The 16,262-nt window shown below is 39.9% G+C and overlaps 1 protein-coding gene across 1 annotated transcript in view; it reads right to left on the bottom strand.

The window, feature by feature from the left end:
* Positions 1-3,013, bottom strand: part of LOC129652714 (uncharacterized protein C3orf20 homolog) — a 79,354-nt gene extending 76,341 nt beyond the window's left edge. The window contains exons 1-2 of the mRNA XM_055581662.1: positions 2,909-3,013; positions 833-967 (exon numbers count right to left, since the gene is read on the bottom strand). Coding sequence (XP_055437637.1) covers positions 833-967; positions 2,909-3,013 — 240 coding nt within the window. The remainder of the gene's footprint in view (positions 1-832; positions 968-2,908) is intronic.
* Between the last annotated feature and the right edge of the window lie 13,249 nt (positions 3,014-16,262).

Genomic DNA, 16,262 nt, shown 5'->3' with positions numbered 1-16,262 from the left:
CCAGGGAGGCAAGAAACTTGACATAAAGACACTATGCAAAAATTATAAAGCTTAAGCATATGTGAAATAACCATGGTAATTTTATTACCATGAGTAACATAGTAACATAGTTTTGATGCCTGTCCCTAAAAATAAAGATATTTTATATGTGTTCATACATGTTCTGTAATATGTGTACCATTAACACAAATGCACTCAAAAATTGAAAAAAATGTCAAAAGTTTTGATCAAAATCAATCAAGCTAGCTCACTGCTTAACTACATGAAATTGGAGATAGTAATGTTTTATCTCACTTCTTGAGAAACAAAAGCTTTAACCTAAAATTCCTCAACAGAGATTTTGTGCAATTGTGAAATGGTCAAGTTATTCTGAGCCATAGATTTAACAATGCTCTAACATCTCCAAGTTCCTTTGGAATGTTTATATGCTTTAAAAAAGTGAACTTAAATTGACTTATTATATTTCACTTTAGAAAAAACAAGTGTCACACCATTTTAAAGAAATCATAGATTATATAAATGCAAGCAGTGCAACTGATTAGGACACCAGAAATTAATTCTCCAAAGCTCAGGAATCACTGCCTTAGAAGAAACTAAGTGTTCTTCTTACTCCTACTTCTACCATTCTAACTTCTCCCCATCTCAAACTTTCAGTTATTTCTCAGATGAGGTCAATGAACAGTCATGGAAGGATTTTTAACTAGCCAAGATGCCACAATCCTTATTGATTAATAGAAATCACCAGGCAATACTAAACTGAGTCAATACTGTTCTGCTCTGGTCTGTGCTGAGGCGATAACATGAAGATGATTAATGAAACTGCTGGACCTACCGCCTCAGGTAACTGTGGAGGAAAAGGTTTGCATTTTACGGGTGCCAGAGATAGACTTATACTTTGGGGATGCCATTTGTAGACCAAGGTGATGGCCAAGCGCCCAGAAATCTTCACGGTAATAAACTTATTCACCTGGGGGCAAGAGAAAGGATTGTTAATTCCTGCCCAGAATTCTCATTCTCATAATTCAGGTGGAAATCATAGATATTTACATGATGCACAGAAGGATATTTCAGACCAATATTCACAAACAGCTTCAGTCTAATTCCATTAAGTCAGAAGTGAGGTTTAGGTTTTGGTACTGCCAATTCATTGGTGCTTGATTTATTGAGAGAAGAAAGAGAAGTGGGGAGAAATTATTTGGAATTAATGTAATTATGTCTTATAGAGAAAGATTCGTTTTCAATTGCAAAAATGCTGGGTCAGTTTACAAGTACTTCTGAGCCCTAATTCTAGTCTGAGACACAGACAATCTCACCGAAAAGATGCACTTGGTAACAACTGATTCCCTTGATGTTGAGAAAAGTACTTTATACCTGCCAAGTCCTTAAAAGTTTTATGAGCCTTTATATTACTGTGAAACTTATTAAAGTTGGAGGTATTTTGTAAGTGAGAATGGAAAACTAATGACAAATGAACAACTTCTTAAAGCTCAAATGAATATCTGCAGATTTGTAGAGCAAATTTAAAAGGCTTGCTACCTGTGGCAGATTCATTTTGATATTTGGCAAAACTAATACAATTATGTAAAGTTTAAAAATAAAATAAAATTAAAAAAAAATAAATAAAAGGCTTGCTACAGATGAGGTGTCCTTATTGAGTCAGCTGCATTAAGCATGCAAGGACTTTTATTTGGTTACAAGTTATACTCCCTTGTTTCCTGAAGGCTGCCAGCTGGAGTAATTTCAATTGAATAATCTATCCCATTGCAACCCTGAGTTTTTAGAAAAAAAGAGTAAGGAAACCCTGATTCCTGACTGTCAGGAAGCTTTCATATACAGGCTTACCTGGTACAGTTTCTTTACCTGCTCTTTACTTCCCTAACTCTCTAGAACGGAGCAGACCTCTTTTAAAATAACTGTCTGAATAGTATATATAGGATGATACCATGGATTTTGTAAATTGTGTAGGACAGACCTGGAGGTACTTTTCATGCCTGTCCAGTAGAAATACAATATGACCCACATAAGTAATTTAAAATTTTCTAGTAGTCACATTAAAATGAATAAAGGGCAGGTGAAATTAATTTTAATACTATTTTATAGACAAATATATTCAAGAATTCACATTTAAGTATATAATGATGTAAAAACGATTCGTGATATTTTACATTCTCTGTTTTGTATTAAGTCTTTGAAATCTTGTGTGTGGTTTACATTCACAATGTATTTCAAGGGTTCCATAACCACGGATGGCTGTGGCTGCCACACTGGACAGCACAGCTCTGTATGTCTGTGGTGCTACTGAGGTTGGCTGTGCAGGACACCACCAGCACAGCATATGCAATTGCCCTGGATGCAAAGTGCAGTCCATGCACACACACACACACACACACACACACACACAGTAACTATATGTGAACAGAGAAAGTCTAGCCCAGAAGTTTCAGACTGATAGCTCAGAAATGTTTGGTTTAGTATTCTCAGAGTTTGAGCTAATTGCCAACTTTAAAATATCAGGATATTTCGTTAAAAAACCTGAATTTATGACTTCTAAAAAAATCATAAAATATAGCAAGCTTAGACCCACAGTCCCATTTGGCAATAGTCTTCTGGCCCAGCATAAAGGCTGTCCCCTTTAAAATGTTTTTTTAGTAGGCATGAAATGCTTTTATAGTAATAACTTTTTAAAACTACTGCTGCTGAACAAAGACAAATCCATTTTAAAAAAGGACCAAGTGAAGTAAAGAACTGAAATAAAAATTATCAGATCAACTGGCTAGTGTAGACCACTAAACTGAATAATTCAGACCTCTTAATCCTCCTACTCCCAATAGTTTATTTTAGAAACTCAAATTAAATGACTGTTACAGAATAAAAATGATCAAAAGAATGATAAATTGTAAAATAATACCCAAATTTCAACTGGATCGTCAAGTTTTCCCTTTGAAGGCCATATCCATTCCCTCACAGTGGTTCCTTTTTTGCTGAGCATCATGCCTCCATCCTGATTAAACATCATTGATATTACTTGGCTATGAAAAAGACAGAAATGTATCTCATTTAGAACAAAAAAATGGATGGACTTATTGATTTGGCTGAGATGACAGACATCATCAGGTTACAGCTTTTAAGAGTACAGGACTCCCTTCTATCACATTCCTGGTGGGTGGTCACCTTGCCTCTGCCTAAATATCTTCCTTGAAGACAAGGCTGGTATATACATCTCAGCTGATCAAAATTTCCCTTCTCTGAGACACATCCCCTCCCATTCACCGCTCCCCATCTAGAGAGTCATGGAAATGGGCTCTCCAGCCATGATTATCACGCCATGTGGTCCCAATGCCTTGGCTCTGGCTGATTGAGTTGGGTGGACAGCTGACATAGAACTGTGTTGCAACTGGATGCAAAAAATACATATACAAAAGGCTATGAGGAAGCTGTTGAGCACAGTGCACTCAAAGGACTTAGAGAAAGCAGTGTGGCTAGCGACTTCCCTGATGGTCCGGTGGCTAAAACTCCTCGCTCCCAAAGCAGGGGGGCCAGGTTCAATCCTTAGTCAGGGATCTAGATCCCCACATGCTGCAATGAAGAATTCTAATGCTGAATTTAAGACTCAGCACAGCCTAAGAAATAAATATTAAAAACAAAAACAATGTGGCTAGAGTCCAGAGTGGTGCAAATAAGGCTGGAGTGATCAGCAGGACTGGATATGCAGATATTCCTATGCTGTATCTTGAATTTTATCTTACAAGTAACAAATCATATAAGGGTTTAATAACAAAGCAATGAGGTGACATGATCAAACAGATTGGTGAGGAACCAAACTAAATGCTGGGTACCAGTTGAGTGGTCATATCAGTGGTCCAGGAGAGAGGATGGCAGCTTGGTCTAGGGCAGGAGTGAGAGAGATGGATACACATGCATATATTCAAGAACCATCTAAATTTGGATAGATAGAATTTGTGTAGTGAGAAACAGGGAGGTGTCAATTTTACCTTCCCTATATATGTCTATTAATGCAGTCTAGCATTTTATTATATTATCTTTTCTGGATGAATAGCATCACACTATGTTCATGTCTAGATCATCTTTGTGTTTTCCTTCTTCTCAGCAATAGCACCTGGCACAGAAAAGAAGTATAAATTGCACTGATAAAATGGATTCAATTAAACAAATGCATAATGGCCAATTATTAAATGCAAGATACGGTTTAGGGACTGTTAGGTGTCAAGGTATGCTCAGCATGAGGTGATATCACGGCACTCAGGAGATTTTCAGTCTTGTGATTATAATTATCTTGCTAGATTACATTTATTTGGAGCCTACTATGTGCCAAGCCTTATATACATACTTTTATTTTTACTTATTTATTTATTTTTGGCTGCACCACCCAGCATGTATAATCTTAATTCCCTGACTGTGGCAAGAATACACAGAAGAACTGTACAAAAAAGATCTTCACAACCCAGATAATCATGATGGTGTGATCACTCACCTAGAGCCAGACATCCTGAAATGCGAAGTCAAGGGGGCCTTAGACATCACTACAAAGCTAGTGGAGGTGATGGAATTCCAGTTGAGCTATTCCAAATCCTGAAAGAGGATGCTGTGAAAGTGCTGCACTCAATATGCCAGCAAATTTGGAAAACTCAGCAGTGGCCACAGGACCGGAAAAGGTCAGTTTTCATTCCAATCCCAAAGAAAGGCAATGCCAAAGAATGCTCAAACTACCGCACAGTTGCACTCATCTCACACGCTAGTAAAGTAATGCTCAAAATTCTCCAAGCCAGGCTTCAGCAATATGTGAACCGTGAACTTCCAGATGTTCAAGCTGGTTTTAGAAAAGGCAGAGGAGCCAGAGATCAAATTGCCAACGTCTGCTGGATCATGGAAAAAGCAAGAGAGTTCCAGAAAAACATCTATTTCTGCTTTATTGACTATGCCAAAGCCTTTAACTGTGTGGATCACAATAAACTGTGGAAAATTCTGAAAGAGATGGGAATACCAGACCACCTGACCTGCCTCTTGAGAAATCTGTATGCAGGTCAGGAAGCAACAGTTAGAACTGGACATGGAACAACAGACTGGTTCCAAATAGGAAAAGGAGTATGTCAAGGCTGTATATTGTCACCCTGTTTATTTAACTTATATACAGAGTACATCATGAGAAATGCTGGGCTGGAGGAAGCACAAGTTGGAATCAAGATTGCCGGGAGAAATATCAATAACCTCAGATATGCCGATGACACCACCCTTATGGCAAAAAGTGAAGAGGAATTAAAGAGCCTGTTCATGAAAGTGAAAGAGGAGAGTGAAAAAGTTGGCTTAAAGCTCAACATTCAGAAAACGAAGATCATGGCATCCTGTCCCATCACTTCATGGGAAATAGATGGGGAAACAGTGGAAACAGTGTCAGACTTTATTTTTTGGGGCTCCAAAATCAGTGCAGATGGTGATTGCAGCCATGAAATTCAGATCAGATCAGATCAGTCGCTCAGTCGTGTCCAACTCTTTACGACCCCATGAATCGCAGCACCCTAGGCCTCCCTGTCCATCACCAACTCCCGGAGTTCACTCAGACGCACGTCCATCAAGTCAGTGATGCCATCCAGCCATCTCATCCTCTGTCGTCCCCTTCTCCTCCTGCCCCCAATCCCTCCCAGCATCAGAGTCTTTTCCAATGAGTCAACTCTTTGCATGAGGTGGCCAAAGTACTGGAGTTTCAGCTTTAGCATCATTCCTTCCAAAGAAATCCCAGGGCTGATCTCCTTCAGAATGGGCTGGTTGGATCTCCTTGCAGTCCAAGGGACTCTCAAGAGTCTTCTCCAACACCACAGTTCAAAAGCATCAATTCTTCGGTGCTCAGCTTTCTTCACAGTCCAACTCTCACATCCATACATGACCACAGGAGAAACCATAGCCTTGACTAGACGGACCTTTGTTGGCAAAGTAATGTCTCTGCTTTTGTTTTTTTGTTTTTTATTTTATTTTATTTTATTTTTAAACTTTATATAATTGTATTAGTTTTGCCAAATATCAAAATGAATCCACCACGAATGTGCTATCTAGGTTGGTCATAACTTTCCTTCCAAGGAGTAAGTGTCTTTTAATTTCATGGCTGCAGTCACCATCTGTAGTGATTTTGGAGCCCCAGAAAATAAAGTCTGACACTGTTTCCACTGTTTCTCCATCTATTTCCCATGAAGTGGTGGGACCGGATGCCATGATCTTCATTTTCTGAATGTTGAGCTTTAAGCCAACTTTTTCACTCTCCACTTTCACTTTCATCAAGAGGCTTTTTAGTTCCTCTTCACTTTTTGCCATAAGGGTGGTGTCATCGGCATATCTGAGGTTATTGATATTTCTCCCAGCAATCTTGATTCCAGCTTGTGTTTCTTCCAGTCCAGCGTTTCTCATGATGTACTCTGTATATAAGTTAAATAAACAGGGTGACAATATACAGCCTTGACATACTCCTTTTCTTATTTGGAACTAGTCTGTTGTTTCATGTCCAGTTCTAACTGTTGCTTCCTGACCTGCATACAGATTTCTCAAGAGGCAGGTCAGGTGGTCTGGTATTCCCATCTCTTTCAGAATTTTCCACAATTTATTGTGATCCACACAGTCAAAGGCTTTGGCAGAGTCAATAAAGCAGAAATAGATGTTTTTCTGGAACTCTCTTGCTTTTTCCATGATCCAGCAGATGTTGGCAATTTGATCTCTGGTTCCTCTGCCTTTTCTAAAACCAGCTTGAACATCTGGAAGTTCACGGTTCACATATTGCTGAAGCCTGGCTTGGAGAATTTTGAGCATTACTTTACTAGCGTGTGAGATGAGTGCAACTGTGCGGTAGTTTGAGCATTCTTTGGCATTGCCTTTATTTGGGATTGGAATGAAAACTGACCTTTTCCGGTCCTGTGGCCACTGCTGAGTTTTCCAAATTTGCTGGCATATTGAGTGCAGCACTTTCACAGCATCGTCTTGCCATGAAATTAAAAGACGCTTATTCCTTGGAAGGAAAGTTATGACCAACCTAGACAGCATATTAAAAAGCAGGGACATCACTTTGCCAACAAAGGTCTGTCTAGTCAAGGCTATGGTTTTTCCTGTGGTCATGTACGGATGTGAGAGTTGGACTATAAAGAAAGCTGAGCGCTGAAGAATTGATGCTTTTGAACTGTGGTGTTGGAGAAGACTCTTGAGAGTCCCTTGGACTGCAAGGAGATCCAACCAGCCCATTCTAGAGGAGATCAGCCTTGGGTGTTGTTTGGAAGGAATGATGCTAAAGCTGAAACTCCAGTACTTTGGCTACCTCATGCAAAGAGTTGACTCATTGGAAAAGACTCTGATGCTGGGAGGGATTGGGGGCAGGAGGAGAAGGGGACGACAGAGGATGAGATGGTTGGATGGCATTACTGACTCAATGGACATGGGTTTGGGTGGACTTTGGGAGTTGGTGATGGACAGAGAGGCCTGGCGTGCTGCGATTCATGGGGTCTCAAAGAGTCGGACATGACTGAGCAACTGAACTGGACTGAACTGACCAGGGATCAAACCCATGGCCCCTGCACTGGAAGCAGAGTCTTAACTACTAGACAAGGCAGTGTTACATAATGATTATAACCTCTATAGAGCTAGACTGTTAAAGGTATTGAACCTAGCTCTTCCATTTCCTAATTGTATGAACATGGGCATATTTCTCAACCTTTCTGTGGCTCAGTTCCCTTGTCTTAAAATAGCGATAACAACAGCACCCACCTCATAGAGCTGTTGTTTGTTAGTACTAAATGATCTAATATATGTAAAGCACTTCAAACAAAGCTAGACAGCTTGTAAGTTTTCAAGAAGTGTTGTTTTTATTAAGTCTCACATAAGTCTCACAAGTCCATTTATAGCCATTATGGTTTCTCTTTCCCAGATGAGAAAACAGAAGCTGAAGGATGTTCACAGAATATCCACAGCCTAATGTGAAGTCCTATAGAGGGGCTCATCATCTAATGAAAGAATAATAGTTCCTTGTATAAAAGAGGTGCTTTTGGCTTAATCAAATATGCAGTCTAACAGGTGGGCTGGAGGGGTATAGTGACAAAACCAATGAAAAAAGCAGAAATGGAAATCCCATGCCTTGGACACCTAGAGAGCATCACTTTCTTGAATAGCTTAGCCTCTCAGCATGGGCAACCCAGCCTTGAGCTGTTCTCATTTCTGTGAGCAGTCTCATCATGCAACGTAGGAGGAGCTCTAGCTAAGGCAGCTGTCCCCTGCTGGCACAGTGCTTCCCTGCACACTGAATCCTGGCAGCAAGGGTCCCAGTCCACACTCCTCTCTTACTCATCTTCCCGCTGATGCAAGCTTCCGAGCCTTCTCAGCAAGAATCCCCTTTGGTGAGATGACAGATATGCAAAAGGGGGATTGGTTTAACAAAGGCCTACTATATGGCACGGGGAATTCTGCTTAATGTTGTGTGGCAGTCTGAATGGGAGGGCAGTTTGGAGGAGAATGGATACATGTATGTGTATGGTTGAATCCCTTCACTGTTCACCCGAAAACAAAACCTAACACTGTTTGTTAAATACAAAATAAAAGTTTTTAAAAATTACAATTACAAAAAAGAAATGTAACATACAACATTTAAGACATATAAAATTTATAAAGCATAAAATGAATAGCCATATCCACTGCCCAGTTTACTAAATAAAAGATTACCAAAAGTAAAAAAATAAGAAGGGGGAGGGGACTGGTTTAAAAGATCACTAACAGATAATGAATTCCCTTTGGAAGCAACTTTTTTGGTTTGTTTTTGCCTTCTCTTTTTCAGAGCCTTCAGTTCTGCTGAAAGCAGACTGTACCCTGTGCCAAGGAACGGTCTATGGTGCCCAGGATGAAATTACACAGGGGCAGGACTTATCCATGAGGCATAGTGTTTTGGGCTTCTGTGAATTCCCAAAATACCACTAACAGATGGTGTTGTATTAATCTGCTACTGTCATCAAGGAAGACAGGGAGGGGATGAGGAAGGGGACCACTCTAGAGGGGCAAGTGGAGGAAAATTACTTCCTAGTTTGTTTTGCATATATAATCCTCATCTTGGACACTTAATTTCATGTAACAAATATTCAGGGGGACATTTTCTTGGCATAAACTTCATTCTTGGGCAATACTAAAGTCTGGCCAGGGCACTGAACATTCTGGCATCTGCCCAGAAAGTGAAGACTTGGGATGTACTTTTATTTCAATTCTAACTTTGTTGACTTATAAATCTATTAGTCTGTCTGTAACTTAGCCCTAAATGAGATCTCAGAAATCACATGGCCCACCTTTGTATCAACCACTATTTTTTTTTATTATAGCTTTTATTTTTAATTTAATATTACTTAAATGACAAGGGAAATTTTTAAAATATTTCATAAAATTGTGAACAAGGAATGTCAGGTTTAGGTCCAGTTTTCTTGCAGGCAAAAGAGAAATAACATATACTTTAACTATGCAATATTGGACAGAAAATTATATATTAATATTTTGAGGGGCTTCCCTGGTAGTCCGGTGGTTAAAAAATCCACCTTGACATGCAGGGGAGACTGAATCAATCTTTGGTCTGGGAAGATCCCACATGCTGCAGAACAATTAAGCCCACATTTCACAGCTACTGAGCCCACCCTCCTAGAGCCTGTGCTGCACGACAAGAGAAGCCACAGCAACGGGAGGCCCTTGCCCTGCAACGGGAAAGTAGCCCCGCTCGCGGCAACTAGAGAAAGCCCATACGCAGACGCAAATATTCAGTACAGCCAAAAATAAATAAATATTTTGAGCTCTCAGATTCCTTGAACATCCTAGTAGTTTATATTAGTATACTGTAGAGGATTTTATGGAGTTTATCACTATCCTATAGGCTTAGTTAGACCTTCTCAGCCAATTCATTATTTCTACACTGACCAAAGTGTCATTATATATCATGCCTCTTTTAGGTGTACTCATTTGGACTATGTGCCAAAACTAGGAAAAGCTAGCTCCCATAAGGGAACTGTGTCTCAGAGTTATTTTTTTTCTGGGTGAGTTACACATTGTATCACCAAATAGGGCTTTTTTTGTGAGAGACAAAATTAAGCAAGATACACTTCTGGAAGGTGGAGGGGATCAAAACCAGTGTCATTACAATATATTATCTAAAATGTCCAGTTTTTAGTAAAAAGATTATCAGACGTGCAAAGTAAAAGAAAAATGTGATCCATACACAGGAAAAAAGTAGAAAATAGAAGCTTTCATTATGGGGCCCAGATGTTGGATTTATCAGACTTTAAAGCACCTATTATATTTTTTTAAACTAAAGGAAAACGTTTTTAATTAAAAGAAAATATGATGTCAATGATTTATTCAAATAGAGAATAGCAACAAAGAGACAGAAATTAAAAGCTTAATAGACATTCTGGAATTTAAAGTACAGTAGTAAAAGTGACAGATTCAATAGAGGGGGCCAACAGCCTATCTGAACTAGCAAGAGAAGAATCAGTGAACCTGATGATAGCTCAGTAGAGATTATCGAGTCTGCAGAACAGAGAGAAAAGAAAAGTGAAGAAAAACAGAGTCTGAGAGTCCTATCAGTTCAGTTCAGTTCAGTCACTCAGTCATGTCCGACTCTTGGCGACCCCATGAATTGCAGCACGCCAGGCCTCCCTGTCCATCACCAACTCCTGGAGTTCACTCAAACCCACGTCCATCGAGTCGGTGATGCTATCCAGCCACCTCATCCTCTGTCGTCCCCTTCTCCTCCTGCCCCCAATCCCTCCCAGCATCAGAGTCTTTTCCAATGAGTCAACTCTTCGCATCAGGTGGCCAAAGTACTGGAGCTTCAGCTTTAGCATCAGTCCTTCCAAAGAACACCCAGGACCAATCTCCTTCAGAATTGACTGGTTGGATCTCCTTGCAGTCCAAGGGACTCTCAAGAGTCTTCTCCAACACCACAGTTCAAAACCATCAATTCTTTGGCACTCAGCTTTCTTCACAGTCCAACTCTCACATCTATACATGACCACAGGAAAAACCATAGCCTTGACTAGCCAGACCTTTGTTGGCAAAGTAATGTCTCTGCTTTTGAATATGATATCTAGGTTGGTCATAACTTTCCTTCCAAGGAATAAGCGTCTTTTAATTTCATGGCTGCAGTCACCATCTGCAGTGATTTTGGAGCCCCCCAAAATAAAGTCTGACACTGTTTCCACTGTTTCCCATCTATTTCCCGTGAAGTGATGGGACCAGAGTCCTATCGGATCAGATCGGATCAGTCGCTCAGTCGTGTCCGACTCTTTGCGACCCCATGAATCGCAGCACACCAGGCCTCCCTGTCCATCACCACCTCCCGGAGTTTACTGAGACTCACGTCCATCGAGTCGGTGATGCCATCCAGACATCTCATCCTCTGTCGTCCCCTTCTCCTCTTGCCCCCAGTCCCTCCCAGCATCAGAGTCTTTTCCAATGAGTCAACTCTTCGCATGAGGTGGCCAAAGTACTGGAGTTTCAGCTTTAGCATCATTCCTTCCAAAGAAATCCCAGGCCTGATCTCCTTCAGAATGGACTGGTTGGATCTCCTTGCAGAGTCCTATAGACACTATTAAATTCACTGACACACATACATGTGATGGGTATACCAGAAAGAGTAGAGAAAAATGGGCAGAAAAATAAAAATAATAATGGCCTAAAAGTCTCAAGTTTTATGAAAAACATTAATCTGTACATCAAAGCAGCTCAAAAAATTCCAAGTAAAATAAACTCAAAAGAGATTCACACCTGCACACATCAGAGGCAAACTGTTAAAAGCCAATGGTGAACAGAAAATCTTGAAAGCAGCGAGAAAGCAATTAGACAAAGAGTAAAATACAAATGGGCCTGACATATAGTACTACTACTACTACTACTACTACTAAGTCACTTCAGTCGTGTCCGACTCTGTGCGACCCCACAGATGGAAGCCCACTAGCTTCCGCCGTCCCTGGGATTCTCCAGGCAAGAACACTGGAGTGGGTTGCCATTTCCTTCTCCAATGCATGAAAGTGAAAAGTGAAAGTGAAGTCGCTCAGTCGTGTCCGACTCTTCGCGACCCCATGGACTGCAGCCTACCAGGCTCCTCCATCCATGGGATTTTCAAGGCAAGAGTACTGGAGTGGGTTGCCATTGACATATAGTAGGTGCCCAATAAATATTAGATATCTATAAATTTAATCTTCAAGCTTAGAGAAGAATCAACCAGTATCGTTGAATAATAAAGGTATATAAAAGAATGAAAATACCAATCCAACTTCAAGAAAGCATGATTTCTCAGCTGTTTTTCTAATAGTGAGGATAATTAGGCAGATAGTATCCAGAGTCTAGGCCAAAAATAGGCAAAATATAACCTGCAGGCCAAATATGGTCTGCTGCCTGGTTTTGTAAATAAATTTTTATTAGGGCACAGCCAGGCACACTTGTCTATATGTTGGCTATTGCTGCTTCCATGCTACAGTGGCAGAGTTCCTAGTTGCAACAGAGACTGTATGGCTGGCAAAGCTTAAAATATTTACCATCTGGTCCTTTAGAGAAAAAGTTTTCCAGCCTCTGGCCTAAGTACTTCTCCCTTGTTCTCTCCACTGGGTTCCCCAGAGCTTTGAAAATCCTACTGTTTGCCATGCTCTTTCCTACTGGACTAGACTTTCAGAGACTGTTCTAATCGAATTCTGTCTTCTCCACTGCTGGTGGCATACTCAGCATTCAATCTCTACCTTCTCCTTCCTTTCTAACACATTCCTGTTCATTTAGTTTTTCACGGCTCATGCAGTCAAATCCCATTTACAGGGGTAGATGCTGAGCAGTCTAAGCCCATGGATGCATGGCTCCCTTGTATCCCTTTTGGTTAAAGTGTGTTCCTGTGACTAAACTGACCTAAAAACACTGAAAGGAAGGCCTCACAGTTTACTGAAAAAAGCTTTTTTTCTGTTCGACATGAAAAGGCTCATGTAGCTAGTGTCACTGGCAGTGACACCAGGATGATTACCTTGGAAGAAAGGATGCCTAGGATAGCCAAGCGGAGAAATGAAAATAACCTGCGTCCTTCATGATGTCACTGGGCCCTAAATTATACTGTACCCAGAGCCCATCCTATCTCCAATTTAAAATGGTATTTTTCTGTTACTTGCTACACCAAAGCATCATAACTCTATTTTTAACAAAAAAAAAAACCTGATTATAATTTTCATGACTGGCTCTCTTAAAATCCTGTCTATCTCAGCCACCCCATCCCACCATCTTTACCCAATAGCCTGACACAAATAGTTCCAAGTCTTGTTCACTCACTCTTCAACCACTCAGCAAATATTTATTAAACATTCACTATATACTAGGCTTCCCTGGTGGCTCAGTGGTAAAGAAGCCACCTTCCAATGGAGGAGACATGGGTTTGATCCTTGGGTTGGGAAGATCCCCTGGAGAAGGCAATTGCAACCCAAACCAGTATTCTTGCTTGGGAAATCCCATGGAGAGAGGAATCTAGAGGGCTACAGTCCATGGGGTTGCAAAAGAGTCAGACACACTTAGCAACTGACTAAACAACAACAAAAAATACTAGGTACATACTAAGTGTTGAGGGTGGAGCAATGAATAAGAAAGATACGGTCCTTCCCATAATAAAACTCACAGTCTAGTTGCACAGACCCAATAAATAAAAGTTTAATTTCAGTTTGTTATTGGTGCTAAGAATAAATAAAGTCATCACTTAGAGTAACAGAAAGAGGATGGGTTTTTTCTTAATGGATGGTCAGAAAATAGTCTGCAAGTTCCTTGAAAAGTTAAACATAGATTTATCATAGAACTTAGCAGTTCTACTCTTGGTATCTATCCAAGGGAAATGAACCATAATGTCCACACAAAAACTTGAACATGAATGTTCACAGCAGCATTATTCATAGGAGTCAAGTAGTGGAAACAACCCCAGCGTCCATCAACTAATGAACGAGAAACAAAAGGTGGTATATATCAATACATTCAATGGAATATTATTTGGCCACTAAAAGGAGTGAAATACTAGTACATGCTACGTCGATGCAACTTGAAAGCCATATACTAAGTGAAAAAAAGCAAATCATCAAACACCGTATATTGTATCATTTCATTTATATGAAATTTCCAGAATAGACAGATCTACACAGGCAGAAGGTTTATTAATGGTTCCTAGGATTGGGGGAAAGGATGGGGAATGATGAGTGGCTGCTAAGGTTTCTTTCTAATGTGATGAAAACATTCTAACATTAGATTATGGTGATGGTTGAAAAATTCTGTAAATATATTAAAACCCATTGTATTGTACATTTTAAATAGGTAAATTTTTGGAATGTAGTTTTTCTCAATAAAGCTATTTAAAACAAAAGAAACAATCTCTCCTAGGAGTGACATTTAAACGGAGACCTGAGAGATAAGAGGAAACTAGTCAAGTAAAGAGGTGGGACAAGAACTTTCAGTCACAGAGAACAACAGTGTACAAATGCTGTGAAGAGAGACAGAAGGTCAGCAAACAAGAGGATGAATTATAAGAGATGAGTCTGAATAGGGACCCGAGCAGAGAGGGTCTTCTGAAACTCTCAAAGGCATCAAATTCCATTCTGACACATTCATCAGGCAGCATAATCCTTATGGAATGGGTATGAAATGTTTAACAGTGAAAGTGGATATGGATGTGCAGTGGATATGGATAACGGTGGATATGGATATGGAAAGTGGGTATGGATAACAGTGCTATGGATAAGACAGCAAGTGGAGAACTATTCATTCCAAATGCTATAGCAGCAAAACACTGAATTGTGAAGAAAAGAAGAGTCATCGAGTTCTGAAAGGGAGAAATCTTTAAAGCAACACTCAGCCTGTAACAGGGGACATCCATTAAATCACTCTCACCATTGTTATAAAGATCAGCTTCTTTATATTTGCAGAATTTTAGCAAACACATGAAGAATTCACATCTCCAGAAAGTTCATAATGTGGGGATCCTATGGAATACCAAACAGGAACAGAAATCACTAAAGCAGCATAAATACAAAATTCATAGTGTCTGAACCTGGTGAGCACTTGTAGGTGACATACTTAAAAACATGAGCCAAAATGAAGTGACCGATCCAGGTTTGGGTCATTAAAGGATGTATAAAAGAATCAAAAGATGATGCAGAACTTCAAGGAGAACCTAAAAATATCTAAACCAAAACCAGGAGAAAAAGGATAACTAAGTCTTACAAGTTTCCTCAACACCCTTGAGAGGAGAGATTTGTCGTTAAGAGACTAAGGCTAGCATGATCATTCATCTTATATGTACTTAACACTTCTCAAATTCTACTATACATGATCAATCAAAATAGTATTGAGAGTGGAGAGAGAAGTAACAATTTATTTTGAAGCTTCTCCCAGGAGAAGTAGGAGTCTATTCCCCACCACATGAATCTAGGTTTGGCCATGTGACTTGCTTTGATCTATGAGTCAGTGGCAAAGATGATGCTAGGGGAGGCTTGAAAATTGCTTATGCACTGGGATTCACCTTTACTCTTGCTGCTTTTGGAGCTCAGTCACCATGTAAAGAAGGCTTTACATGAGCTAGCCTTAGATACTAGAGACATACAGCCCAGTTGCCCTGATGCTCCAGACAACTGCTAGATACATTTAACTCCAAAATCCATGCTCATAACAACATTATTATTATTACTACTATTATTATAATATTACCATTATTATAGCTATGCTAATAATTGCTCATGCAGTGTATACTCAGTTCTAGACCATTCTTTCCACATGTTAAGGGTTGGAAGGGGGAAAAACATTGGAATTAGCATATGAAAACTGACTTCAATGTTTTCCTCTATCATGTGGACTTGGGAAAGATATCCATCTTCTTTGAACTTCAGTTTGGAATTATATCTAGTCACAGGGTTAGATAGCATCACCAACTCAACCAGCGCCCATGAATCTGAGCAAACTCGGGGAGGTGGTGAAGAACAAGGAAGCCTGACATGCTGCAGTCCACGGGGTCACAAAGAGTCAGACACAACTTAGAGGCTGAACAACAACAGGGCTCCCAGGAAAATTAAATAACATGAAAAAGTGCTCTCTCAACTTAAAGTGATACATGTTTGCAATTAGTAGGGGGGAGATGTTTTAATCAAGTTTACCAGCAACAATTTCCGAAGACTCTAACTTGTACAATCCCTGGAGTATCTAACTAATTAAAATACATTTCTTCATGAAAGCAGTTTCAGTTTTCT

Source organism: Bubalus kerabau, chromosome 1, assembly GCF_029407905.1.
Source record: "Bubalus kerabau isolate K-KA32 ecotype Philippines breed swamp buffalo chromosome 1, PCC_UOA_SB_1v2, whole genome shotgun sequence".
Taxonomy (NCBI): domain Eukaryota; kingdom Metazoa; phylum Chordata; class Mammalia; order Artiodactyla; family Bovidae; genus Bubalus; species Bubalus kerabau.
This window is presented reverse-complemented; position numbering and strand designations above follow the sequence as displayed.